Source organism: Zalophus californianus, chromosome 16, assembly GCF_009762305.2.
Source record: "Zalophus californianus isolate mZalCal1 chromosome 16, mZalCal1.pri.v2, whole genome shotgun sequence".
Classification (NCBI taxonomy): Eukaryota; Metazoa; Chordata; class Mammalia; order Carnivora; family Otariidae; genus Zalophus; species Zalophus californianus.
In genome coordinates, this window is record NC_045610.1 from 1962775 (window position 1) to 1989649 (window position 26875).

The window sequence follows — 26875 nt, forward strand, 5'->3', positions numbered from 1 at the left end:
ACAGGGGACCCCGAGCTAACAGCCCAAGGTGCCAAGGTTTATTTTCCATCCTCTTCTATACCTTCTACGGCGATATAGACCTATAATGATTTACAGCAGGGGCGCAGTAGGGCACATTCCTCCACGTACCCAGGATCAGTCAAGCATGTAAGAATCTTTAAAACAGAATAAAGGAACAAATAGGGGAGTGCCCAGTGTGCTATTTACAGCTGGCTTCCTACCTACTAAACATCTTCTGCTGTGTTCTTTGGAACTGATCACACACATTCCAAGGGAATTTCACTGTGATCCTTCCTGGTTATTTTTAATCCTGCAATCTCGAGTTTTCCCAGAGATCTCGGAGTCTGAGCGAGCTTGCACCAGTGGTTGTTGTGGCGTTCTGTTTCCCACAGCTCCCCCTTTCTTTTTTCAAATTAGCCGCTGTCGTAAGCACTCTGTGATGGAGATTTGGGGCACTCATTTGTTTTTTGAGGATACAGTATCCAGGATCCAGACCCCCATACGGGCCTGGAGAAGGATGGAATCCATACTGCGCTGAGGCGCATGTCCCCACCGCTAACATAGCCAGGAACAAATGTTCAGGGCTTTTGGTAGATCTGGTCGTCTCCAGGACTCGCTCCGCCCTCTGAGTGAGGGTCTTCAGTTGCCCCCAGGTTGGAGGTGTTGTCGGAGGCAATTTTCGTTTTCGAGGTCTCTTCAAGGAAAGTGTTGCCATCTGTCGGACAGGGGGCTGGGTAGTCAATCCCTGCAGCGGCTGAGAGACCTCTTATGTTGTCTTCATCGCCAGTCCTGGGCCGGACTTTCCGAAGAGGTACCCAAATTGCTCGATCTGGAATGACACAAGCATTAACTGGGGCCTTGGGTAATTAGTTTCCCGGGCAACCAATTATTTTCCTCAGTTTTTAACCACACGGTGCATCCTGAGTTGAGACTGAGGCTGGCGAGAAATGTTTGTCAGCTCTGGTATATGGTTCTCCTTGGGGTAAATTTAGAAAATTTAAAATAAATAAGGTTTGTGCCATGATGTCTTGGGGGAGGATTCCCCCTTTCTTTTTTGAAATAGTTTTACGGAGTTGTTTTTATAAGAAGCCGGAGTAGTTGTTTGGATTTTCTCCAGGGCTATTATGAGACCAGCAGAAGTCAAATGTTGGGAAGCGGCCTGATACACATCTTGTAATTCGGTTTCAGTTTGTGACACCAGCAAAATATCATTCATATAATGAATGATATAGGATCGAGGATAAAGATCTCTTACAGGTCTGAGGACCTGGCCAACATAATACTGACACATGGTAGGAGAATTAGTCATGCCTTGTGGCAAAACTGTCCATTGGTATCGTCTCATTGGTTCCTTATTGTTAGTGCTGGGAAGAGAAAAGGCAAATTTCTCCTTAGATCTATTATTATCAATGGCCATTGTTTGGGAATGGCTGTAGGAGTAGGTAACCCAGGCTGCAAGGCGCTCAGAGGCTCCATGATGGTGGATTAACAATCTGAAGGTCTATTAAGAGCCTCCACTTACCTGATTTCTTTCTTTCTTTCTTTCTTTTTTTGAAGTGAACATAACCTCAAGATTTTATTGTCTTCATAACATTAACAAAATATGAAGCTTAGAACTGGATCACTTGGCCCTTTCTCCTTATCTCCTCCCACTTCAAAATGCTTGCATCTCTTAATAGCCAGCATTCTCTTAGATCTGCAATTGGGCTCAACACATTCAAGCCTCAGCCCAATCTTCTTGGTAGTTTTAGCCTTTTTCCGGAAAATCGGCTTAGTCTGCCGACCAGAGCCACTGTGCTTCCTGTCGTAACGCCGCTTTCCCTGGGCATAAAGAGAATCTTTGCCCTTCTTGTACTGTGTCACTTTGTGGGGCTAGTGCTTCCGGGCTGTTCCCATGCTTTCGGCACAGAGTCATCCACATGAAGAACAATGCTGTTTCCTAAACTGGGGTTTACTATCAGCTCACCACTGGATTGCACCAGCCAACAGAAACTGATCGGGTGCAGTGGCGGGTGACTGGCTGATTTCTTTCTGATAACAAAAACAGGAGCGTTCCAAGGAGATTGCGAAGGCTCTATATGTCCTGCCTGCAATTGTTCTTGAATAATTTGTTCTAAGGCCTGCAATTTTTCTATCGGAAGGGGCCATTGAGGAGTCCAAACCGGGGAAGAAGTTTTCCATGTTATTTTAATGGGGACAGGGCTCTTCTCCTCAATGGCCCCTAGGAAAAAGGGTAACCCAGTCCAGCCCTATGAGTTTGTCCTTGGGCAATGATAGGCTCCTTTATTCCTTCACGTTGTCTGCCTAAGCCCTGTCCTGGTTTATAGCCCATCTTTGTCCTGATTTGATTAATTGGTCGATTTAGGGGGGATGACTAGCTCGGCTTCCCACTGTTGCAAGAGGTCTCTTCCCCAAAGATTAATGGGGGTATTTAAGATGAAAGGCTGGATAACTCCTTCTAATCCGTCTGGTCCCTCACATTTAAGTGGCACACTACTTTGTCGAATTTCTTCTGCCGTCACAAAACCTATTCCTTCTACCGAACTAGAAGTTGCTTGCGTGGACCGGGTATTAGGCCAATGCTGGGAGGCTATTACTGAAATGTTGGCTCCAGAGTCTACTAGACCTTCCTCTAGTCCTTCCTTTAATTTTAAGAGTCGTAGAAGGATGATCAGTCTGAGTCAGTAATGAAGCCCATTTAACCATGAGAGGATCAGTACTACCGAATCCTCCCCGTCTGATCTGTTGGGACTGACCAATTTGTACATAGGGTAATAATAATAACTGAATTCTATCTCCTCCCTTAAAGGTCCAAGGAACCCGAGTCTGTGCGACCACCATTATTTCTCCCTCATAGTCAGAATCTATTACTCCAGTCATCACCTGGATTCCTTTAAGATTTAGGCTAGATCACAGCAATCAGACAACAAAAAGAAATCAAAGGCATCCATATCGGCAAAGAGGAAGTCAAACTCTCACTCTTTGCAGATGATATGATACTGTATGTGGAAAACCCAAAAGACTCCACCCCAAAACTGCTAGAACTCATGCAGGAATTCAGTCAAGTAGCAGGCTATAAAATCAATGCACAGAAATCAGTGGCATTCCTATACACCAACAACAAGACAGAAGAGAGACAAATCAAGGAGTCGATCCCATTCACAATTGCACCCAAAACCATAAGATACCTAGGAATAAATTTAACCAAAGAGGCAAAGGATCTGTACTCAGAAAACTATAAAATACTCAGGAAAGAAATTGAAGAAGACACAAAGAAATGGAAAAACGTTCCATGCTCATGGATTGGGAGAACCAACATTGTGAAGATGTCAATGCTACCTAGAGCAATCTACACATTCAGTGCAATCCCCATCAAAATACCACCCACTTTTTTCAAAGAAATGGAACAAATAATCCTAAAATTTGTATGGAACCAGAAGAGACCCCGAATAGCCAGAGGAATCTTGAAAAAGAAAAGCGAAGCTGGCGGCATCACAATTCCGGACTTCCAGCTCTATTACAAAGCTGTCATCATCGAGACAGTATGGTACTGGCACAAAAACAGACACATAGATCAATGGAACAGAATCGAGAGCCCAGAAATGGACCCTCAACTCTATGGTCAACTCATCTTTGACAAAGCAGGAAAGAATGTCCAATGGCAAAAAGACAGTCTCTTCAACAAATGGTGTTGGGAAAATTGGACAGCCACATGCAGAAGAATGAAACTGGACCATTTCCTTACACCACACACAAAAATAGACTCCAAATGGTTGAAAGACCTAAACGTGAGACAGGAGTCCATCAAAATCCTAAAGGAGAACACAGGTAGCAACCTCTTCGACCTCAGCCGCAGCAACTTCTTCCTAGAAACATCGCCAAAGGCACGGGAAGCCAGGGCAAAAATGAACTATTGGGATTGCATCAAGATAAAAAGCTTTTGCACAGCAAAAGAAACAGTCCACAAAACCAAAAGACAACCGACAGAATGGGAGAAAATATTTGCAAATGACATATCAGATAAAGGGCTAGTATCCAAAATCTATAAAGAACTTATCAAACTCAACACCCAAAGAACAAATAATCCAATCAAGAAATGGGCAGAAGACATGAACAGACATTTTTCCAAAGAAGACATCCAAATGGCCAACAGGCACATGACAACGTGCTCCACATCGCTCGGCCTCAGGGAAATCCAAATCAAAACCTCCATGAGATACCACCTCACACCCGTCAGAATGGCTAAAATTAACAAGTCAGGGAACGACAGATGTTGGCGGGGATGTGGAGAAAGGGGAACCCTCCTACACTGTTGGTGGGAATGCAAGCTGGTGCAGCCGCTCTGGAAAACAGTATGGAGGTTCCTCAAACAGTTGAAATTAGAGCTACCATTCGATCCAGCAATTGCACTACTGGGTATTTACCCCAAAGATACAAATGTAGGGACCCGAAGGGGTACGTGCACCCCAATGTTTATAGCAGCAATGTCCACAATAGCCAAACTGTGGAAAGAGCCAAGATGTCCGTCGACAGATGAATGGATAAAGAAGAGGTGGTATATATACACAATGGAATATTATGCAGCCATCAAAAGGAATGAGATCTTGCCATTTGCAACGACGTGGATGGAACTGGAGGGTGTTATGCTGAGTGAAATAAGTCAATCAGAGAAAGACATGTATCATAGGACCTCACTGATATGAGGAATTCTTAATCTCAGGAACAAACTGAGGGTTGCTGGAGTGGTGGGGGGTGGGAGGGATGGGGTGGTTGGGTGATAGACATTGGGGAGGGTATGTGCTATGGTGAGCGCTGTGAATTGTGCAAGACTGTTGAACCACAGATCTGTACTTCTGAAACAAATAACGCAACATATTTTAAGAAAAAAGAAAAAGAAGAAGATAGCAGGAGGGGAAGAATGAAGGGGAGTAAGTCAGAGGGGGAGACGAACCATGAGAGATGATGGACTCTGAAAAACAAACTGAGGGTTCTAGAGGGGAGGAGCGTAGGGGGATGGGTTAGCCTGGTGATGGGTATTAAAGAGGGCACATTCTGCATGGAGCACTGGGTGTTATGCACAAACAATGAATCATGGAACACTACATCAAGAACTAATGATGTAATATATGGTGATTAACATAACAATAAAAAATTAAAAAAAAAAGATTTAGGCTAGATCTTCCTAGCACAAGACCCACGGTTCCTCTTGGTAAAGGTCCATAATAACCCGTGGGTATTTTTTGAGGCCTGAGACCAGGGTGAAGACTTACTGTAAAAGGAGTGGTTAAATCTACTGCCGCACTTCCCTGGGTGGCGGGACTGAATGATAACAGGGAGGGTTTATGTGCACAGCAGGAAGTTGCTGCTGGAGAGGCGACATATTGAATACCCCGTTGTTGTTCAGGACCCGGGGGTGGCCCCGCATCCCGTTTCCCCGACCTTAATGGGAGTGGGCTACCTTGCCTGTCAAATTTGGATCTGCATCCCTTGGCCCAATGTTTGCCTTTGCCACAGTGAGGGCAGGGGCTAGGCGCGGTATTAGAAAGGGAATTGGCTCTAGGTTGGGGGCCTTTACGGCATTCCCTCTTGTCATGTCCTACTTTCCCACAATTATAACATTTTATATCCTGTTGTTTTTGTAGGGCCATGAGCTGAAGGGAGGCTATCTGAGCTTGATGTGTAAGAATGCCAGTAATTCTACATAGACGAAGATAATCGAGAATACCTCCTGTTTCTCTATGGGGCCGGATGGCTGCTTGGCAGTCCTCATTAGCATTTTCAAAAGCAAGCTGTCTTAGCAAGTGCTCTTTAGCAGGTTTATTATTGACTTGGCGGTCAATAGCCATTTCAAGCTGAGAAATAAAATCAGTATATGCTTCTGTAGGGCCTTGCACAATTTTTATATAACTTTGCCCCACTTCCCCTGAAGGGGTTAGCTTTCCCCAAGCTGCGAGGGCAATTTCAGAGACCTGTGCTGTGGCTGCAGGTGGAGTGTTGACCAACTGCTCTCGAACATCTGAAAAGGGGCCAGAGCCAGTGAGCATTTCAAAAGAAATATGATGCATGGCTGGGTTAGCCCGATTCGCCCGGGGTTTCATATAAGCACCATCTGATAGCCACATTTTCCATTGCAATAAATCCTGTGGCTTAAGGCAAGCCCGTGCAACCATATGCCAATCACGAGGGATCCACTCCCCAGAATTTGCCCAAGTTTTCAAAATCTCTATAGTATAAGGGGCTGTGGGTCCATACAAGCGGCGAGCCTTCTTTAGTTCCCTTAAAGCATTTAAATCTAATCCCTCATAGACGGGACCAGTAGCTTGTGTTCGGTCTACGGGGAAAGCCATAAATCGATCATTAGCCCCTTGCCATCCGAGTTCCTTTTCGAGAGGTGAGAGAACTAGGGAGGATCGTTTGAGAGGGAATAAATCTACTGTGGAGGGAGGTTGATCTCATCTTCGGCGGGGTCCTCCGTTAAAAGCGGAGGGGCCGTGGGTAACGGCCACGACTGTGAAGCCGCGAAAATTTTTTTACTTTCAGTCTTAGCCTTTTCTAAAGTCTCATCGTCTAACTCATATGTATGTAAAGAGTTAGGAGTTTCTTTAGCAACCTCAGCCGGGGATAACTTATCCGCAGTTTCCATAGTATTGATCACCGCTCGTACTAAAGCCCAAATGGGCCAGAAATCAAGGGGAATCATTTCACCCTGTCTCGTAGCCTTCGAGACATTATTTTTCACTCGGATCCAAGTCTCCTCATCTAAGGAGCCTTCGTCCGGAAAGCAAGGATTATATTCAACTACTGTTTCCGAACATTTTTCTATGCGCTGCTTAGTAACTGTAGCTCCATATTCTTTAAGAAAATGATGTATCAACGCAGCAAAACCTGATGCTTTCGAATTTGATTGCCCCATAACCCTGTAATAAACTTTCCTACTTACCACCTTCCGTAGGGTTCCTATTGCTGGCTGATCACTCCTCGACGGGGGCTTCGGGTCCCTGTTCGGGCGCCACTTGTCGACCTCTGAGAGTCGGGGACCTGGGGCGGTGAAGGAACTGAGAAAAAGAGACGACAGTAGAGTGAGGCACAGGGGACCCCGAGCTAACAGCCCAAGGTGCCAAGGTTTATTTTCCATCCTCTTCTATACCTTCTACGGCGATATAGACCTATAATGATTTACAGCAGGGGCGCAGTAGGGCACATTCCTCCACGTACCCAGGATCAGTCAAGCATGTAAGAATCTTTAAAACAGAATAAAGGAACAAATAGGGGAGTGCCCAGTGTGCTATTTACAGCTGGCTTCCTACCTACTAAACATCTTCTGCTGTGTTCTTTGGAACTGACCACACACATTCCAAGGGAATTTCACTGTGATCCTTCCTGGTTATTTTTATTTTTTTTTATTTTTATTTTTTAAAGGATGTTGCAGTCTTTTTTTTTAATGATTTTATTTATTTATTCATGAGCGACAGAGGTGGGGAGAGAGAGAGAGAGAGAGAGAGAGAGAGAAGCAGAGGGAGAAGCAGGCTCCCAAGGAGCAGGGAGCCCGATGCGGGACTCGATACCAGGACCCTGGGATCATGACCTGAGCCGAAGGCAGACGCTTAACCATCTGAGCCACCCAGGCGCCCCTTCCTGGTTATTTTTAATCCTGCAATCTCGAGTTTTCCCAGAGATCTCGGAGTCTGAGCGAGCTTGCACCAGTGGTTGTTGTGGCGTTCTGTTTCCCACAGCTCCCCCTTTCTTTTTTCAAATTAGCCGCTGTCGTAAGCACTCTGTGATGGAGATTTGGGGCACTCATTTGTTTTTTGAGGATACAGTATCCAGGATCCAGACCCCCATACGGGCCTGGAGAAGGATGGAATCCATACTGCGCTGAGGCGCATGTCCCCACCGCTAACATAGCCAGGAACAAATGTTCAGGGCTTTTGGTAGATCTGGTCGTCTCCAGGACTCGCTCCGCCCTCTGAGTGAGGGTCTTCAGTTGCCCCCAGGTTGGAGGTGTTGTCGGAGGCAATTTTCGTTTTCGAGGTCTCTTCAAGGAAAGTGTTGCCATCTGTCGGACAGGGGGCTGGGTAGTCAATCCCTGCAGCGGCTGAGAGACCTCTTATGTTGTCTTCATCGCCAGTCCTGGGCCGGACTTTCCGAAGAGGTACCCAAATTGCTCGATCTGGAATGACACAAGCATTAACTGGGGCCTTGGGTAATTAGTTTCCCGGGCAACCAATTATTTTCCTCAGTTTTTAACCACACGGTGCATCCTGAGTTGAGACTGAGGCTGGCGAGAAATGTTTGTCAGCTCTGGTATATGGTTCTCCTTGGGGTAAATTTAGAAAATTTAAAATAAATAAGGTTTGTGCCATGATGTCTTGGGTGGATTCCCCCTTTCTTTTTTGAAATAGTTTTACGGAGTTGTTTTTATAAGAAGCCGGAGTAGTTGTTTGGATTTTCTCCGGGGCTATTATGAGACCAGCAGAAGTCAAATGTTGGGAAGCGGCCTGATACACATCTTGTAATTCGGTTTCAGTTTGTGACACCAGCAAAATATCATTCATATAATGAATGATATAGGATCGAGGATAATGATCTCTTACAGGTCTGAGGACCTGGCCAACATAATACTGACACATGGTAGGAGAATTAGTCATGCCTTGTGGCAAAACTGTCCATTGGTATCGTCTCATTGGTTCCTTATTGTTAGTGCTGGGAAGAGAAAAGGCAAATTTCTCCTTAGATCTATTATTATCAATGGCCATTGTTTGGGAATGGCTGTAGGAGTAGGTAACCCAGGCTGCAAGGCGCTCAGAGGCTCCATGATGGTGGATTAACAATCTGGAGGTCTATTAAGAGCCTCCACTTACCTGATTTCTTTCTTTCTTTCTTTCTTTTTTTGAAGTGAACATAACCTCAAGATTTTATTGTCTTCATAACATTAACAAAATATGAAGCTTAGAACTGGATCACTTGGCCCTTTCTCCTTATCTCCTCCCACTTCAAAATGCTTGCATCTCTTAATAGCCAGCATTCTCTTAGATCTGCAATTGGGCTCAACACATTCAAGCCTCAGCCCAATCTTCTTGGTAGTTTTAGCCTTTTTCCGGAAAATCGGCTTAGTCTGCCGACCAGAGCCACTGTGCTTCCTGTCGTAACGCCGCTTTCCCTGGGCATAAAGAGAATCTTTGCCCTTCTTGTACTGTGTCACTTTGTGGGGCTGGTGCTTCCGGGCTGTTCCCATGCTTTCGGCACAGAGTCATCCACATGAAGAACAATGCTGTTTCCTAAACTGGGGTTTACTATCAGCTCACCACTGGATTGCACCAGCCAACAGAAACTGATCGGGTGCAGTGGCGGGTGACTGGCTGATTTCTTTCTGATAACAAAAACAGGAGCGTTCCAAGGAGATTGCGAAGGCTCTATATGTCCTGCCTGCAATTGTTCTTGAATAATTTGTTCTAAGGCCTGCAATTTTTCTATCGGAAGGGGCCATTGAGGAGTCCAAACCGGGGAAGAAGTTTTCCATGTTATTTTAATGGGGACAGGGCTCTTCTCCTCAATGGCCCCTAGGAAAAAGGGTAACCCAGTCCAGCCCTATGAGTTTGTCCTTGGGCAATGATAGGCTCCTTTATTCCTTCACGTTGTCTGCCTAAGCCCTGTCCTGGTTTATAGCCCATCTTTGTCCTGATTTGATTAATTGGTCGATTTAGGGGGGATGACTAGCTCGGCTTCCCACTGTTGCAAGAGGTCTCTTCCCCAAAGATTAATGGGGGTATTTAAGATGAAAGGCTGGATAACTCCTTCTAATCCGTCTGGTCCCTCACATTTAAGTGGCACACTACTTTGTCGAATTTCTTCTGCCGTCACAAAACCTATTCCTTCTACCGAACTAGAAGTTGCTTGCGTGGACCGGGTATTAGGCCAATGCTGGGAGGCTATTACTGAAATGTTGGCTCCAGAGTCTACTAGACCTTCCTCTAGTCCTTCCTTTAATTTTAAGAGTCGTAGAAGGATGATCAGTCTGAGTCAGTAATGAAGCCCATTTAACCATGAGAGGATCAGTACTACCGAATCCTCCCCGTCTGATCTGTTGGGACTGACCAATTTGTACATAGGGTAATAATAATAACTGAATTCTATCTCCTCCCTTAAAGGTCCAAGGAACCCGAGTCTGTGCGACCACCATTATTTCTCCCTCATAGTCAGAATCTATTATTCCAGTCATCACCTGGATTCCTTTAAGATTTAGGCTAGATCACAGCAATCAGACAACAAAAAGAAATCAAAGGCATCCAAATCGGCAAAGAGGAAGTCAAACTCTCACTCTTTGCAGATGATATGATACTGTATGTGGAAAACCCAAAAGACTCCACCCCAAAACTGCTAGAACTCATGCAGGAATTCAGTCAAGTAGCAGGCTATAAAATCAATGCACAGAAATCAGTGGCATTCCTATACACCAACAACAAGACAGAAGAGAGACAAATCAAGGAGTCGATCCCATTCACAATTGCACCCAAAACCATAAGATACCTAGGAATAAATTTAACCAAAGAGGCAAAGGATCTGTACTCAGAAAACTATAAAATACTCAGGAAAGAAATTGAAGAAGACACAAAGAAATGGAAAAACGTTCCATGCTCATGGATTGGGAGAACCAACATTGTGAAGATGTCAATGCTACCTAGAGCAATCTACACATTCAATGCAATCCCCATCAAAATACCACCCACTTTTTTCAAAGAAATGGAACAAATAATCCTAAAATTTGTATGGAACCAGAAGAGACCCCGAATAGCCAGAGGAATCTTGAAAAAGAAAAGCGAAGCTGGCAGCATCACAATTCCGGACTTCCAGCTCTATTACAAAGCTGTCATCATCGAGACAGTATGGTACTGGCACAAAAACAGACACATAGATCAATGGAACAGAATCGAGAGCCCAGAAATGGACCCTCAACTCTATGGTCAACTTATCTTTGACAAAGCAGGAAAGAATGTCCAATGGAAAAGAGACAGTCTCTTCAACAAATGGTGTTGGGAAAATTGGACAGCCACATGCAGAAGAATGAAACTGGACCATTTCCTTACACCACACACAAAAATAGACTCCAAATGGTTGAAAGACCTAAACGTGAGACAGGAGTCCATCAAAATCCTAAAGGAGAACACAGGTAGCAACCTCTTCGACCTCAGCCGCAGCAACTTCTTCCTAGAAACATCGCCAAAGGCACGGGAAGCCAGGGCAAAAATGAACTATTGGGATTTCATCAAGATAAAAAGCTTCTGCACAGCAAAAGAAACAGTCCACAAAACCAAAAGACAACCGACAGAATGGGAGAAAATATTTGCAAATGACATATCAGATAAAGGGCTAGTATCCAAAATCTATAAAGAACTTATCAAACTCAACACCCAAAGAACAAATAATCCAATCAAGAAATGGGCAGAAGACATGAACAGACATTTTTCCAAAGAAGACATCCAAATGGCCAACAGGCACATGACAACGTGCTCCACATCGCTCGGCCTCAGGGAAATCCAAATCAAAACCTCCATGAGATACCACCTCACACCCGTCAGAATGGCTAAAATTAACAAGTCAGGGAACGACAGATGTTGGCGGGGATGTGGAGAAAGGGGAACCCTCCTACACTGTTGGTGGGAATGCAAGCTGGTGCAACCACTCTGGAAAACAGTATGGAGGTTCCTCAAACAGTTGAAATTAGAGCTACCATTCGATCCAGCAATTGCACTACTGGGTATTTACCCCAAAGATACAAATGTAGGGACCCGAAGGGGTACGTGCACCCCAATGTTTATAGCAGCAATGTCCACAATAGCCAAACTGTGGAAAGAGCCAAGATGTCCGTCGACAGATGAATGGATAAAGAAGAGGTGGTATATATACACAATGGAATATTATGCAGCCATCAAAAGGAATGAGATCTTGCCATTTGCAACGACGTGGGTGGAACTGGAAGGTGTTATGCTGAGTGAAATAAGTCAATCAGAGAAAGACATGTATCATAGGACCTCACTGATATGAGGAATTCTTAATCTCAGGAACAAACTGAGGGTTGCTGGAGTGGTTGGGGGTGGGAGGGATGGGGTGGCTGGGTGATAGACATTGGGGAGGGTATGTGCTGTGGTGAGCGCTGTGAATTGTGCAAGACTGTTGAACCACAGATCTGTACTTCTGAAACAAATAACGCAACATATTTTAAGAAAAAAGAAAAAGAAGAAGATAGCAGGAGGGGAAGAATGAAGGGGAGTAAGTCAGAGGGGGAGACGAACCATGAGAGATGATGGACTCTGAAAAACAAACTGAGGGTTCTAGAGGGGAGGAGCGTAGGGGGATGGGTTAGCCTGGTGATGGGTATTAAAGAGGGCACATTCTGCATGGAGCACTGGGTGTTATGCACAAACAATGAATCATGGAACACTACATCAAGAACTAATGATGTAATATATGGTGATTAACATAACAATAAAAAATTTAAAAAAAAAAGATTTAGGCTAGATCTTCCTAGCACAAGACCCACGGTTCCTCTTGGTAAAGGTCCATAATAACCCGTGGGTATTTTTTGAGGCCTGAGACCAGGGTGAAGACTTACTGTAAAAGGAGTGGTTAAATCTACTGCCGCACTTCCCTGGGTGGCGGGACTGAATGATAACAGGGAGGGTTTATGTGCACAGCAGGAAGTTGCTGCTGGAGAGGCGACATATTGAATACCCCGTTGTTGTTCAGGACCCGGGGGTGGCCCCGCATCCCGTTTCCCCGACCTTAATGGGAGTGGGCTACCTTGCCTGTCAAATTTGGATCTGCATCCCTTGGCCCAATGTTTGCCTTTGCCACAGTGAGGGCAGGGGCTAGGCGCGGTATTAGAAAGGGAATTGGCTCTAGGTTGGGGGCCTTTACGGCATTCCCTCTTGTCATGTCCTACTTTCCCACAATTATAACATTTTATATCCTGTTGTTTTTGTAGGGCCATGAGCTGAAGGGAGGCTCTCCGAGCTTGATGTGTAAGAATGCCAGTATTTCTACATAGACGAAGATAATCGAGAATACCTCCTGTTTGTCTATGGGGCCGGATGGCTGCTTGGCAGTCCTCATTAGCATTTTCAAGAGCAAGCTGTCTTAGCAAGTGCTCTTTAGCAGGTTTATTATTGACTTGGCGGTCAATAGCCATTTCAAGCTGAGAAATAAAATCAGTATATGCTTCTGTATGGCCTTGCACAATTTTTATATAACTTTGCCCCACTTCTCCTGAAGGGGTTAGCTTTCCCCAAGCTGCGAGGGCGATTTCAGAGACCTGCGCTGTGGCTGCAGGTGGAGTGTTGACCAACTGCTCTCGAACATCTGAAAAGGGGCCAGAGCCAGTGAGCATTTCAAAAGAAATATGATGCATGGCTGGGTTAGCCCGATTCGCCCGGGGTTTCATATAAGCACCATCTGATAGCCACATTTTCCATTGCAATAAATCCTGTGGCTTAAGGCAAGCCCGTGCAACCATATGCCAATCACGAGGGATCCACTCCCCAGAATTTGCCCAAGTTTTCAAAATCTCTATAGTATAAGGGGCTGTGGGTCCATACAAGCGGCGAGCCTTCTTTAGTTCCCTTAAAGCATTTAAATCTAATCCCTCATAGACGGGACCAGTAGCTTGTGTTCGGTCTACGGGGAAAGCCATAAATCGATCATTAGCCCCTTGCCATCCGAGTTCCTTTTCGAGAGGTGAGAGAACTAGGGAGGATCGTTTGAGAGGGAATAAATCTACTGTGGAGGGAGGTTGATCTCATCTTCGGCGGGGTCCTCCGTTAAAAGCGGAGGGGCCGTGGGTAACGGCCACGACTGTGAAGCCGCGAAAATTTTTTTACTTTCAGTCTTAGCCTTTTCTAAAGTCTCATCGTCTAACTCATATGTATGTAAAGAGTTAGGAGTTTCTTTAGCAACCTCAGCCGGGGATAACTTATCCGCAGTTTCCATAGTATTGATCACCGCTCGTACTAAAGCCCAAATGGGCCAGAAATCAAGGGGAATCATTTCACCCTGTCTCGTAGCCTTCGAGACATTATTTTTCACTCGGATCCAAGTCTCCTCATCTAAGGAGCCTTCGTCCGGAAAGCAAGGATTATATTCAACTACTGTTTCCGAACATTTTTCTATGCGCTGCTTAGTAACTGTAGCTCCATATTCTTTAAGAAAATGATGTATCAACGCAGCAAAACCTGATGCTTTCGAATTTGATTGCCCCATAACCCTGTAATAAACTTTCCTACTTACCACCTTCCGTAGGGTTCCTATTGCTGGCTGATCACTCCTCGACGGGGGCTTCGGGTCCCTGTTCGGGCGCCACTTGTCGACCTCTGAGAGTCGGGGACCTGGGGCGGTGAAGGAACTGAGAAAAAGAGACGACAGTAGAGTGAGGCACAGGGGACCCCGAGCTAACAGCCCAAGGTGCCAAGGTTTATTTTCCATCCTCTTCTATACCTTCTACGGCGATATAGACCTATAATGATTTACAGCAGGGGCGCAGTAGGGCACATTCCTCCACGTACCCAGGATCAGTCAAGCATGTAAGAATCTTTAAAACAGAATAAAGGAACAAATAGGGGAGTGCCCAGTGTGCTATTTACAGCTGGCTTCCTACCTACTAAACATCTTCTGCTGTGTTCTTTGGAACTGACCACACACATTCCAAGGGAATTTCACTGTGATCCTTCCTGCTTATTTTTAATCCTGCAATCTCGAGTTTTCCCAGAGATCTCGGAGTCTGAGCGAGCTTGCACCAGTGGTTGTTGTGGCGTTCTGTTTCCTACAATGGTCCTTCTTTTCCCACTGCGTGGTGTTGTGTCTGTATGGCATTGTTGTAGAAGCAGCACCATTTTGCCATCAAGGAGCTAAGTCATGAAGGATGGAAAAAACAGTACCCTGGCTCCTTGGTGATGCTGTAGGGCAACTGAACTAAACAATCCTAGAGCCAACCTAACTTATGGACTTGTTATTTTCTGAGATAATGATTTTTCCGTACTGTCTGGGTCATTTTGAATAGGTTTTTTTTTGGTTACTTGCAACAGAAAGCATTCTGATACACTTCTTATTTCATTAGCCCCATTTATTTAGGTTTTTGTGCCCCAAAATGTCTCAACATAGCCAGTGGGAGCCCTTCTAATTGGACATTGTGCCCTGTCAGTATAGCCTGTGACTTTCTTGAGAGTGCCCTTACTTTTTTATTTTTAGCAACAATAGCCTGTTCCAGGCGTATCCTGAATTTTACCTGCTCCAAGTACCCCCTAAGGAGGCTAGGTTTTAGTGGAGAATAATATTGTGGACCACAATCTGGGCTCCAAGGAGTTGGTGTAGGTAGAAAAAAACCATTGTTGCTATTGGGACCCTTTTAGTCATGACAGAGCTGGAAAAGGGCTAATTTCCTTAACATGTAAATAGTTCCTACAAATCAATAAGAAAAAGACCAAATTCCAATAGAAAAATGGAGCAGCTAGTTCACAGAAAAGGACATATAATTGGCTTCTACAATATGAAAAGATGCTCAGCCTTACTGAGAGCGAGAGAAACAGAAATTAAAGTTACACGAGTATACCATTTCTCACCTGTCAGATTGGCTAGGGTAAAAGTGTTCATCAACACACTGTTGGCGAGAGGGAGGGAAAGTGAGCATTCTCACACATTAGTGGACTCGCTGATGCAAGTATAAATTGGTACAACTTCTATGTGGGGAGGCAATTTTACATATGCCAAATGTACACAGGCTTTTGACCCAGACATTCCATTTCTAGGATTTTGTACTACATATATACCTACATTTGAGAAATGATGTATATGCCCGGTAATCTCTTTTAGCAAACACTTTTTTAAAAAGATTTTTATTTATTTATTTGAGAGAGAGAGAGAGAGAGAGAGCACATGAGTGGGAGGAGGAAGAGAGGGAGAGGCAGACTCCCCGCTGAGCAGGGAGCTGGATGTGGGACTCGAACCCAGGACCCCCGGATCATGACCTGAGCCAGAGGCAGATGCCCAACCAACTGAGCCACCCAGGCACCTCGCAAAAACACTTTTTTTTAATACTTACACAAGATTGCAAGCAACCTAGATGTCCAACTTTTACAAAACCGGGCAGACTTTTTTCTGCATCAAAATAGGAGCACCTTTAAGAACAAGGAAGCTCTTCAAGTCCTGATTCGGAATGATCTCCTGATTTATGCTGCGGTGTGGAAAATTCAAGCCACAGAACAGCGTATAGTGTATGCAACCAGGTGCGCGGAAAGGACAAAAATGACAGGCATGTATTTGCTTGTGAATGTGCCTCGGAAAGATGTAGGAGTGACTGAGGGAGGTGAGAATGGGGTCAAGAGGGAGAAGGGGGCATGAGGGGTAGGGCCATGGGCGGTAGGGGGCATGGGGGGTAGGGCCATGGGGGGTAGGGGCATGGGGGGTAGGGGCCATGGGGGGGTAGGGCCATGGGGGGTAGGGGCCATGGGGGGTAGGGCCATGGGGGGTAGGGGCATGGGGGGTAGGCGCATGGGGGGTAGGGGGCATGGGGGGTAGGGGCATGGGGGGTAGGGGCATGGGGGGTAGGGGGCATGGGGGGTAGGGGGCATGGGGGGTAGGGCCATGGGGCGTAGGGCCATGGGGGGTAGGGGGCATGGGGGGTAGGGGGCATGGGGGGTAGGGGCATGGGGGGTAGGGCCATGGGGGTTAGGGCCATGGGGGGTAGGGGGCATGGGGGGTAGGGCCATGGGGGGTAGGGCCATGGGGGGTAAGGCCATGGGGGGTAGGGGCATGGGGGGTAGGGGCATGGGGGGTAGGGGGCATGGGGGGTTACCTCTTTCTACCTTTTGAACTTTGCATCATGTAAATGCACTTCCCACTAGACAAGCAAACAAACAAGAAAATATGCATTACAGACCTATTTCTCTTGACTTGATTTTTTTTTAAGATTTTATTTATTTATTTGACACAGAGAGACACAGCGAGAGAGGGAACACAAGCAGGGGGAGTGGGAGAGGGAGAAGCAGGCTTCCCGCAGAGCGGGGAGCCCGATGTGGGGCTCGATCCCAGGACCCTGGGATCATGACCTGAGCCGAAGGCAGACGCTTAACGACTGAGCCACCCAGGCGCCCCTTAGCAAACACTTCTTGACACCCACAAGCCTGATACTGTGCTCAATCCAGGGAAATAAAAATGAGTCAGTCCTGCCGGGAGCGTGGTCCCTGCCTAGGGGGAGCTCAGCAGGGTGGGAACGAGGACATACACACAGATTACGGGGCGTAGTAAGTGAGCGGTAACAAGCATGCACAGGACAAAAGCAAATAGAGAGGAAAGCTGGTGCGCTCTGGAGGGAAGGCGGGGAGGGGTGAAATCACCAGGGAGGACTTCTCTGAAAAACTGAGGTCGAACCAGGGATTAGAAGGCTGAACAGAGTTTTTCAGAACAGGGACTGCCAAGCAAACAACATAGTTGGTTCTCGGAAACACAGGGCTCCACCCCCAGTGGAGGGGGGGGGGGTTGAGGATGGCGAACCGTGGGATGAGGTGGGAGGAGGGCAGGCCGCGTGAGCAAGAGCTTTGAATGCCAAGAAGCTTGGGTTTTTTTTCCTGTAGGCAACAGAGAGGTAGAGGCTTTTAAGCTAGAAAGGAAGGGGCCCAGAGTTTGGCACACGGAGGGCTTGCAAGTGTTCCAAGTTGATCGAGTTAATTCAGTGGCCATGATGTACTTTATTCACAAACTCCTGCAGAGCGACTCTCCTTGCCCTCTTCATCCTCCCTTGCAACGTTAAGCAAGACCCTCACAGAGGTGAGCCACCTCGTGAGGTCACTGTGTGCGCGCCCAGCCACGCGCTCCATGTGTCTGCTGGGCCGGCCGTCCATTCCTTCTTCCTGCAGGTTTTCTGCCTCAAGCCTCGTCTGCTTCCCCCTTCCCTCCTTCTCCTCCCACCCGGCCAGTGGTGTGCACCGCCCCCTCTCCCCCCCCGCCCCCCCCCCCCCCCGGCCCGCGCCAGGCCCGCCTTCTTGGTCTGAGCTCTCAGCTGCGCGTGGGGTCCGTTAGAGATCCGGGAGCCACCACACCCTCGGATCCGCTGGGCCTCCCAGGAGCGGCGTCCCGGGCTGTTATTTAGCGCGCCCCCTCTTCTTCCTCCTCAGACGGCGCGTTCGTCTTCGGGCAGGATGGGTGTCTACCGCATCCGCGTGTCCACCGGCTCCTCCCTGTGCGCGGGCTCCAACAACCAGGTGCAGCTGCAGCTGGTGGGCGAGCACGGGGAGGCGACCATCGAGAAGCGCCTGAGGCCGGCGCGAGGCCAGGTGAGCCGCGGGGTCCGGGGGAGCCTCCGGCCGGGACGCGGCGCACAGTGCGCGCCCAGGACGTGCTCGCGCGCCCGGCCCCCTTGGAACTGACCCGCTGCTCGCGGGCCCGGCGTCGCGCGGAGCTCCGCCTTTCCTCGAACGGGCAGTCGGTCCTCCCGTGCCCTATTTCCGTGCTCCTGTGCTCTCTATTCTCAAAAGCTGCCGTTTCAAGCCTTCTCCACCGTTGCGAGGTGTCCGACCCGTAGGCTTTCTCGCCCGCACCAGGTGGGGATGGGGGCGCCCGCGGAAAGAAGCCAGAGATGAGAACACCGAAGTTCCGGCCCACTTCCCCGCTCCCATAGCATCCACCTGGCTCTCGCCCCGGCTCCGACCCCCCAGTTCTCACCGCCTGTCCGGCTCTCTCCAAGCCCCCCAGATGCGGCTGTCTGTCCGCGCCTCCCCCTCTCTCCGCCTCTAGCCGGGAACCGCCGCGTTCCATTCCGTCTCCCGGACCCCTCGGGCTCCGCGCCCCGAGCTCCGTCCTCCCACCGCCCACCAGGGCCCCCTTGAACCTGGTCACCTCCACCCTCTCCACCGTCTCGCGGCTGCCGCGCGGCCCTTCCCAGCCCTTCTGGGGCCGGAGCGATTTCTCCCAAACATCCCCACCTTCAAACGTGCCCCGCGTGTTCTCAGGACTAATCCCAAGCCCCTGGCTTACCTTCGAGACTTCACGATGTGGTTGCGCGCCTGTCCGCATAGCTCTCCCCGGCGCCCCAGCTCCCCGACGCAGCTCAGCCTCCCTTGGCCCCGTCTTCCCCTGCCCCTGCCCCGCACGCCTCCCCGCCTTTCCCTCTCCTGCCGAGCGCTGCCTCCTGAAGGGGTCGCCAGAAGGCCAGTCCTGCGGGAGGCTTGCCCGGGCCGTGGGCCGTCCGCGCGCAGCCTGGGGGGCGCGGCTGAGGGCGCCGCGGCCGCAGCCGGAGCTGCCTGCTCAGCCCCGGGTCTCCCCGCTCACCGGTGCGCTCCCTCCCCGCGCGGGGCTTGGCACAGGCAGGGTCTACACCAAGGAAAAAGTCAAGGAAGGAGGGCACCTCCCCATGTTCCCTCTGCCGCCTCACCCCGACGCACCTGCGCGGTGCGCGCCCCCTCCTTCTGGCTCCTTCCGCGCGCTTTTCCCAGAAGCTCGCGGAAGGGCGTCCAGCGGGAGCAGGGCTCAGCCCAAGGACCCGGTCCGGCGCGCCCCGCGGATGCTGAGCCCCTTCTGTTGCCTGCAGGAGACGGAATTCAAGGCGGACGTGCAGGAGTACCTGGGGCCGCTGCTGTTCGTGAAACTGCATAAACGGCACTTCTTTCAGGACGACGCCTGGTTCTGCAACTGGATCTGGGTGCAGGGCCCCGGACCCAGTGGGGACGAGTTCAGGTTCCCATGCTACCGCTGGGTGGAGGGCAGTGACATCCTGAGCCTCCCCGAGGGCACCGGTGAGCGCGCCGCTGGGGATGTGAGGAGGTCTGGTGGGGGTAGCGGAGCCAGGAGGCAGGGCTGGAACCTGGGGGGCGGAGGGGCGGGGTTTGGGAGGATGTGGAAGAGGCAGGTTGCTGGCGCTGCACCCCGAGCTGAGGGGCCTGGAGGCTGGAGGAAGGCGTGATGCTGAAGGGTCAAGGGCCAGCGGGAAGGGCCGGCTGAGGAGGCGCCCTTGGGGGGACCCGGGAGAGGCTCTCAGGAGAGGCCTCATTGCCCACGCCTTGCTCCCCACATCTAGGCCGGACCCTGGGAGACGACCCTCAAGGTCTGTTCAAGCAACACAGGGAGCAGGAGCTGAAAGATAGGAGGAGGCTTTACCGGTCAGCCCTCCTCCCGTGCCCCGGACTCCTCCCGACCCCACCCGACCCTGCCAGGCGCTGCTGACCCTTCCCTAGTACCAACATCTGCTTTCACTTCTCTGCCACAGCTGGGGTAACTGGAAGGATGGGCTAATCCTGAATATGGCCGGGGCCACCATCTGTGACCTCCCCGTAGATGAGCGATTTCTGGAAGACAAGAAAATTGATTTTGAGGCTTCGCTGGCCAAGGGGTGAGAACAAGGGGGGCTGGGCACGAGGGACGTGTTCTCGTGCAGGGGAGGGCGAGGGGCTTAGGACTGCATGGCACTGGGCCAGCCTAAGGTGGGTGCCTGTGATCCGCTGGATTCTGAGCATAATTCTCACACTCTTTGCTTCTACTTCCCTGAAGGCTGGCAGACCTAGCCATCAAAGACTCTTTAAATGTTCTGACCTCCTGGAAGGGCCTGAATGACTTCAACCGGATTTTCTGGTGTGGCCAGAGCAAACTGGCTGGTCAGTCCCCCACCCCAGTGCTTCTCCCAGAACCCTTGCCTCCAGGTCCCATCCAATCGAGGGCGCCAGGGCTGGGAGACCAGAGGCCTGGGTGCCTCGAGTAGGCTGGGGTCAAGTAGGGATGGTCTGGTGGGGGTGCTCCAATCTCATGGAGTCCTCCACAACGGCCATCCCCAGAGAAGGTGCGGGACTCCTGGCAGGAGGATGCCTTATTTGGGTACCAGTTTCTCAATGGCACTAACCCCATGTTGCTGAGGCGCTCCAAGCAGCTTCCTGCTCGCCTGGTGTTCCCTCCGGGGATGGAGGAGCTGAAGGTCCAGCTGGAGAAGGAGCTCCAGGTATGGACACAGGAGCCCTAAAGAGACCGCACAGTGAGATGGCGGTGGGGTCCACTGTGGGCCCAGCTGGCTGGCAAGAAAGGATTTGACAGGAGAAATCAGGGTGATCCTGAGAAATGCAAGTCCATGCCTTCCTCTGCGAGTGAGAGCAGTGAACCCTGGGGGGGAAGAGTGTTGACAGAGGCAGAGTCGAAATGATGGCAGCCCTTGCCCTCTGCCTCCCACCGCCCCCCATGCAGACAGACACACTGTTCGAGGCGGACTTCTCGCTGCTGAACGGGATCAAGGCCAACGTCATCCTGTGCAGCCAGCAGCACCTGGCCGCCCCTCTGGTCCTGCTGAAGCTGCAGCCTGATGGGAAACTCTTGCCCATGGTCATCCAGGTGAGAGGCCCCGGGAGTTCTGCTCCCCAGGGGTGGCGCTCCCACTCAGCCCCTCACCCTGGTGCACTGAGTCCCCCACTCAGTGCAGAGGCCTAAGGCGCCAGGAGGAAAGTTGGGGTCCAGCTGGAGAGACAGGCCGGGTGAATCTGAAGAAACTCCGGGAGGGGAGAAGCCCCTGAGGACAGAGCAGTCTGGGAGGGCCCTTTGGAGGTGGCGTGAGCCTTGGAAGAGGCTCGGGACTTAGATCTCCAGGCAGGAGGGCGGACGGGCTGCGTGGGGAGGCTGAGGTCTGGCCAGTGTGAGCCCGGGGTGCTGGGGGGTGGTGTGGGGGAGGGGGCCACACAGCGCAGGCTGTGGGGGGCGGCCCAGCTAAGGAGCGGGAACACAGGAAGCTGGGGAAAGCTGCCGTGATGGACACCTGCGTTCAGGACGGGGCGACAAGGGGGATGCTCGACCCCGGGATTAGGGTGATGGGTTCAGCGACTGTCCAAGGCAGAGGTGATGGGCTCCGACGTGGGGAACAGCTGTGGGGTGCCGAGGAAAATTAAACTGGCCTGCGTTCAGGGGGAGAGGCAAAGGAGGAGCCGGGGAAGGCTCCTGCAGAAATGGGACAAAGAAGGAGGGAAATCAGGAGGCCAACTTTGAGGTAACGGGGCAGCGGGGGGGACATCGAGATCGTAACGTGTGCCTAGTGATAGCTGAGGACCTGGGCGTAGCCAGCCGTGTGGAGGCGGTGTTGCAAGGCTGTGCGAAGGAGGAAGCAGAGGGTCTGAATCTTGTCCACGCTGCGGGGGCCGAAGGGGAAGTGAGGTCGGAGGAGGCCGGGGGAGCAATTTCTGCAGAGGGCTGCTGGGCCGAGTGGGTAGGAGAGGCTGCTGGGGACTAGCAGAGCCAGGTGGGCAAAGCTCAGCGACTGGGAGGGAGCCCGAGGGGTTAGGCACGCAAGAGAGGGGAGCTGTGGGCGCCTGGCACTCGTCCCGCTTTCTGGTCCCCACTTCAGCTCCAGCTGCCTCAAGTGGGATCCTCCCCGCCGCCGCTTTTCCTGCCCACGGATCCCCCGATGGTCTGGCTCCTGGCCAAATGCTGGGTCCGCAGCTCTGACTTCCAGATGCATGAGCTGCAGTCTCATCTTCTGCGGGGACACTTGATAGCGGAGGTCATCACTGTGGCCACCATGAGGTGCCTTCCATCAATACACCCTGTCTTCAAGGTAGCCCCTTACTCCCTCCACTCCTGCCTGCCCCTCTCCCTGCCCCACTGCGCGGTCCCGCATCTGGAGGCAACCTCTCGGGGGACTCTCAGGGCCCGGAGAGCCAGCCCAGAAAGACAAGCGAGCCGGGAGTGGGAGGCTGGCCCGCTGTGCCTTCAGAACAGGGCCGTGTGTCCTCCCAAGGAGGTGCAAATGAGTCATCGGCGGGGTGAGGGGTGAGAAGTCTTACTCTAAAGCGCAGACGTACGTACACTATATAGACGGCATACACAAATGGCTGAGGATTCCAACAAGGCAGGACCATACAAATAGCATCAAGTATTTTTTTCCAGCCCGTTTTGAAGAGTCCTAAACCAGTAACCCATAGACCAGTTCGGGGGACTCAGGCCAATGACGGTAGCCTGGCTCATCGCAGAATGGGGTATCCACCCATTCGCTTGTTTTCTTGGGGCCCTCCCATGGGGCAAGAGCCATTCTAGATGCCGGTGGGAAGCAAGACAGGCAAGGTCCGGATCTTTGGGGATTTTCATTTCCATTAAGGGCTAACAGGCAATAAAGACTCTCTTGGAGCCTATCGACTGTGGTAAGTACAATGCAGAGAATCAGGGCAGGGTGATGTGGGAGGGAGTTAAACCGGGTGGTCAGGAAAGGCTCCTTTGAGAATGAGACTACAAGGTGCCAGCCGTGAGATGGTCAAGGCCGGGATGAGCTAGTGCAAAGGTCCCGTGGCAGGGACAAGCGTGGCCTGTTTGAAGGACAGAAAGAAGGTGAGTGGAATGGACAAAGGGGAGAGGGTCGGAGATGAAGTTCCAGAGGCAGACAAGTTAGACCGTGCATTCTTGGTGGGGGGGGGGCCATTACGCCCCCCCCCCAAGGGGATGAAAGTGCTTCTGGGGAGGCAAAAGAAAGTACTATTTTTATGTATAAAGCACATATAAACATACACTACATAACAGATACAGTATATCCGTAACATTAAATTTTCCTGGGGAGAAATTCTATCTAAAAATGTATATCATGTATAAATATATAAATACTATGTATATATGATATCTAAAAAGGCTACTTAGAGGAGTGATAATGAAACAAAAGGATGAGAAACATTGAGCTTGACCTTGCACAGTCATATTCAAACAGAAAAGGAGGGTGATTTCTTTCAGTTATCATAGAGCAATAAGTCAGCAGCGTCCAAGGGCCACTGAGCTTCACGTCTGTGCTTTTCCCAGAGTGCCGGCGCCTTCCTGCTCTTCAGCCCTGTTTCCAGCTTGGACTAGCCAGGCTCTTTTAGGACTCTGCCCTTCCCCGCTCTTGTCTCTGCAGCTTATGATTCCCCACCTGCGCTACACCTTGGAAATTAACACCCGGGCCAGGACCGGGCTCATCTCTGACATGGGAGTTTTCGACCAGGTATGAGGAGAGCAGGGGCATCCCGGAGCCCAGCCTGCCCCCCGGCTCTCTGGCCTCGGGGCAGGCTGATGTGCCTGACCCTGCCTGGTCCTTGCTCCTCAGGTGGTGAGCACAGGCGGCGGAGGCCATGTGGAGCTGCTCCAGCGAGCTGGAGCCTCTCTAACCTTTCGCTCCTTCTGTCCTCCTGATGACCTGGCCGACCGGGGGCTCCTGGGAGTCAAGTCTTCCTTCTATGCCCAAGATGCCCTGCGGCTGTGGGAAATCCTCGCTCGGTGAGGAGCGGGACGGCAGGGCTGGGGGAGGACGCTAGGACGGGAGGCCTGTGTCTTGGCTGGGGGGCTGGGGGGCTGGGGCCCCTGGCGCTTCGGCTCTCAGACCCTGGGGGGGAGGGCAGCTATGTGCAGGGCATCGTGCATCTCCACTACAAGACGGACGAGGCTGTGAGAGACGATTTGGAGCTGCAGTCCTGGTGTAGAGAGATCACTGAAGTCGGGCTGCTCGGGGCCCAGGACAAAGGTTAGATCAGCCCCTGCCTGGGACCTCCCACATGAGAGAGTTCCCCTGGGAACCTCTCCAGAATCCTCTCTAACTTCCGTGCAATCTACCAGAAGCATTTCCAACCCTATGAAGATGCCCAGAGGACTTCCCAGATTCCTTCCCTATCAGCTAGAGACAGGGCCCCGTCCTATGCCCTGAGAACCCCTCGAGGTCCCAGACACAGTGGGACCACTGGTTGCTTGTAAATGTTTAACAACCAGCTCCCTGGAAAAACAAACAAAACAAAGCAAAATACAGCCAAACCCTGAATTGTAGGATTTGCCCACTTGCACGGTGTAAATATTCCCACTGTGGTTACCAATGTGACGTCAGCCAGCTCACTAAACACCTGACCCGTAACGTAATTGATTGGCTCTTGTGGGCCAGCACGAGCCACACCAGTGCCCCACGGGGTGGGACCCCCCGAGCAGATCCCCCCACCCCCATTACGGCCCAGTGTGCGCTCAGCGCTGATGGTCAGTGCTCGGTGCCCCCCCCACCCCTGTCATCTCCCGGCCCTGCCCTGTGTCTGCTCCTGGCCCCCCAGCGGCTAACTCCCCGGAACCCCTTGCAGGCTTCCCCAGCTCCTTGCAGTCCCGGCACCAGCTGTGCCACTTCCTTACCATGTGCATTTTCACCTGCACCGGCCAGCACTCCTCCACCCACCTGGGCCAGGTACTCACCAGAGGGGGCAGCTGGGAATTTGCACCTGCAGTGGCGGCTGGGGCTGGGTGCAGGTGGGCTGAGGGGTTTCCATGCTTCGCGGGCACTGACCCTGCATATCTGCCCCTCCCTAGCTGGACTGGTACTCTTGGGTCCCTAACGCGCCCTGCACCATGCGGATGCCCCCGCCGACCACCAAGGACGCCACCCTGGAGACAGTGATGGCAACACTGCCCAACTTCCACCAGGCCTCCCTGCAGATGTCCATCGTCTGGCAGCTGGGCCGCCGCCAGCCCGTGATGGTGCGGGTCGGGGCGCCCTGGGGTCTCCCAGCACCCCGTGCTGAGGGTCCCAGGCTCTCAGCTGCCTTTCTCTCTCCGCCCAGGTGGCTCTGGGCCAACACCAGGAGGAGTATTTTTCAGGCCCTGGACCCAAGGCCGTGCTGAAGGAGTTCAGGAAGGAGCTGGCTGCCCTGGAGAAGGAAATCGAGACCCGGAATGCAAAGCTGGACATACCCTATGAGTACCTGCTGCCCAGCCTGGTGGAAAACAGCGTGGCCATCTGAGCGCCGTCTCCCACCCGAGCCACGCGCCATCCCTCGGTGCTTGCAGTCCTGCCCCCCCCCCCGCCCCGCAGTCCCCCCCCTCCCAAGAGTCCCCTTTCCATGGTCTGTGCCCACGGTGGATACATTTTATTCTAGATGTTCTACCCCCTGCCTCCCTCATCATTCAGGTCTCCCTGGGGGTGGGGCAGATAATAGCCACGTTTATATAAACTGTTTCAAGAATAGGATAGGGGGTCCATACATGTTACTCCACACCCTTTATGAGCCAGATATGATTTTGAAACAAAATCGAGTTTAAATGGCAACAAAAAGGTATGTTAGACAATGAAAGAAAAGAAGTTAGAACAAACTATCCCAAAGCAAATAATGGCCAAAGAACGTAGCGCATCTTCCCTAAGTGGATGGGCTTTGTCACACGTCCTGAGGCTGGACCCAACACAGAGCAAACCATCCACATGGCAATGCTCAAGACTTTTGTCTCATGGCTGACTTAGCGATAAATGGAAGAAAACGGGGGTCCGTATCTATAACCCGTTTGCGGTTCCCCAGTTGGAAAGCTCCAAATGAAAATAATTAACCAGAGGGGCGCCTTGGCGTCTGCCTTCGGCTCAGGTCATGATCTCGGGGTCCTGGGATGGAACCCCGCATGGGGCTCCTGCTCCGCGGGGAACCTGCTTCTCCCTCTGCCACTCCCCCTGCTTGTGTTCTCTCTTGCTCTCAAATAAATAAATGCATACATAAAATCTTTTTATTTATTTATTTTTGAGTTGAGGACAAAATCTTTTATTAGTTTCTAATTTACAGGCCTCATCAGTGCCCCTGATGGTATTGTGAAGAGACCATTTTACCTCGCTTAGAACTAAATGAAAAAAATTTTTCAATTGCAGTCATTTCTCGCCTATGGCCACCAAGTTATAGGATACATTCACTTAGCATCATTTGCCTTATAAAACACAAGGTGTCCCGTGTGCTTTTTTCGCCCTATTTCAAAGCAGCTTGAAAAACTTCCCTTTCTTAGGCCAAAAAAGCCTATTCAGGGACCAAACAGGATCTTGACAGAACTCATGTTCAAATGGTCAAGATTCATAGTTGTTTTATCAAATGCACCGGTGTTCTGAGAGATTTGCTAGCTATTTAAAGCC

General features: G+C 50.8%; 1 protein-coding gene, 1 long non-coding RNA gene and 2 other non-coding genes across 7 annotated transcripts; 1 reads left to right on the plus strand and 3 right to left on the minus strand.

Moving 5' to 3' along the window:
- LOC118356366 lies at positions 1-19539 on the minus strand. Of its 3 annotated transcripts, none has more exons than XR_004819687.1 (4): positions 19018-19539; positions 14281-14395; positions 6941-7055; positions 1-829 (listed from the first exon to the last, which is right to left on the minus strand). It is a non-coding gene; the product is annotated as an uncharacterized LOC118356366 (long non-coding RNA). The 3 variants fall into 3 exon arrangements; XR_004819689.1 differs by lacking the exon at positions 19018-19539 and adding an exon at positions 14488-14669; XR_004819688.1 differs by lacking the exons at positions 1-829; positions 6941-7055 and adding an exon at positions 7586-8170.
- Positions 1885-2013, minus strand: LOC113908366. The gene has a single exon (XR_003515442.2). It is a non-coding gene; the product is annotated as a small nucleolar RNA SNORA65 (small nucleolar RNA).
- On the minus strand, positions 9224-9352 carry LOC118356410. Its single transcript, XR_004819719.1, has one exon. It is a non-coding gene; the product is annotated as a small nucleolar RNA SNORA65 (small nucleolar RNA).
- Positions 17165-26438, plus strand: LOC113908304 (polyunsaturated fatty acid lipoxygenase ALOX15). 2 transcript variants are annotated; one of them, XM_027568584.2, is made up of 15 exons: positions 17165-17811; positions 18159-18317; positions 19571-19775; positions 20057-20138; positions 20246-20368; positions 20527-20630; positions 20808-20968; positions 21208-21351; positions 22352-22561; positions 23882-23968; positions 24071-24240; positions 24363-24484; positions 25080-25180; positions 25303-25470; positions 25554-26438. In XM_027568584.2, exons 2-15 carry the CDS (start codon positions 18183-18185, stop codon positions 25731-25733), a joined length of 1992 nt encoding a protein of 663 aa, XP_027424385.1. In that variant the 5' UTR covers positions 17165-17811; positions 18159-18182; the 3' UTR covers positions 25734-26438. The 2 variants fall into 2 exon arrangements, with proteins under 2 accessions (XP_027424385.1, XP_027424384.1); XM_027568583.2 differs by lacking the exon at positions 17165-17811 and having other exon boundaries at positions 18043-18317.
- Positions 26439-26875: the final 437 nt, after the last annotated feature.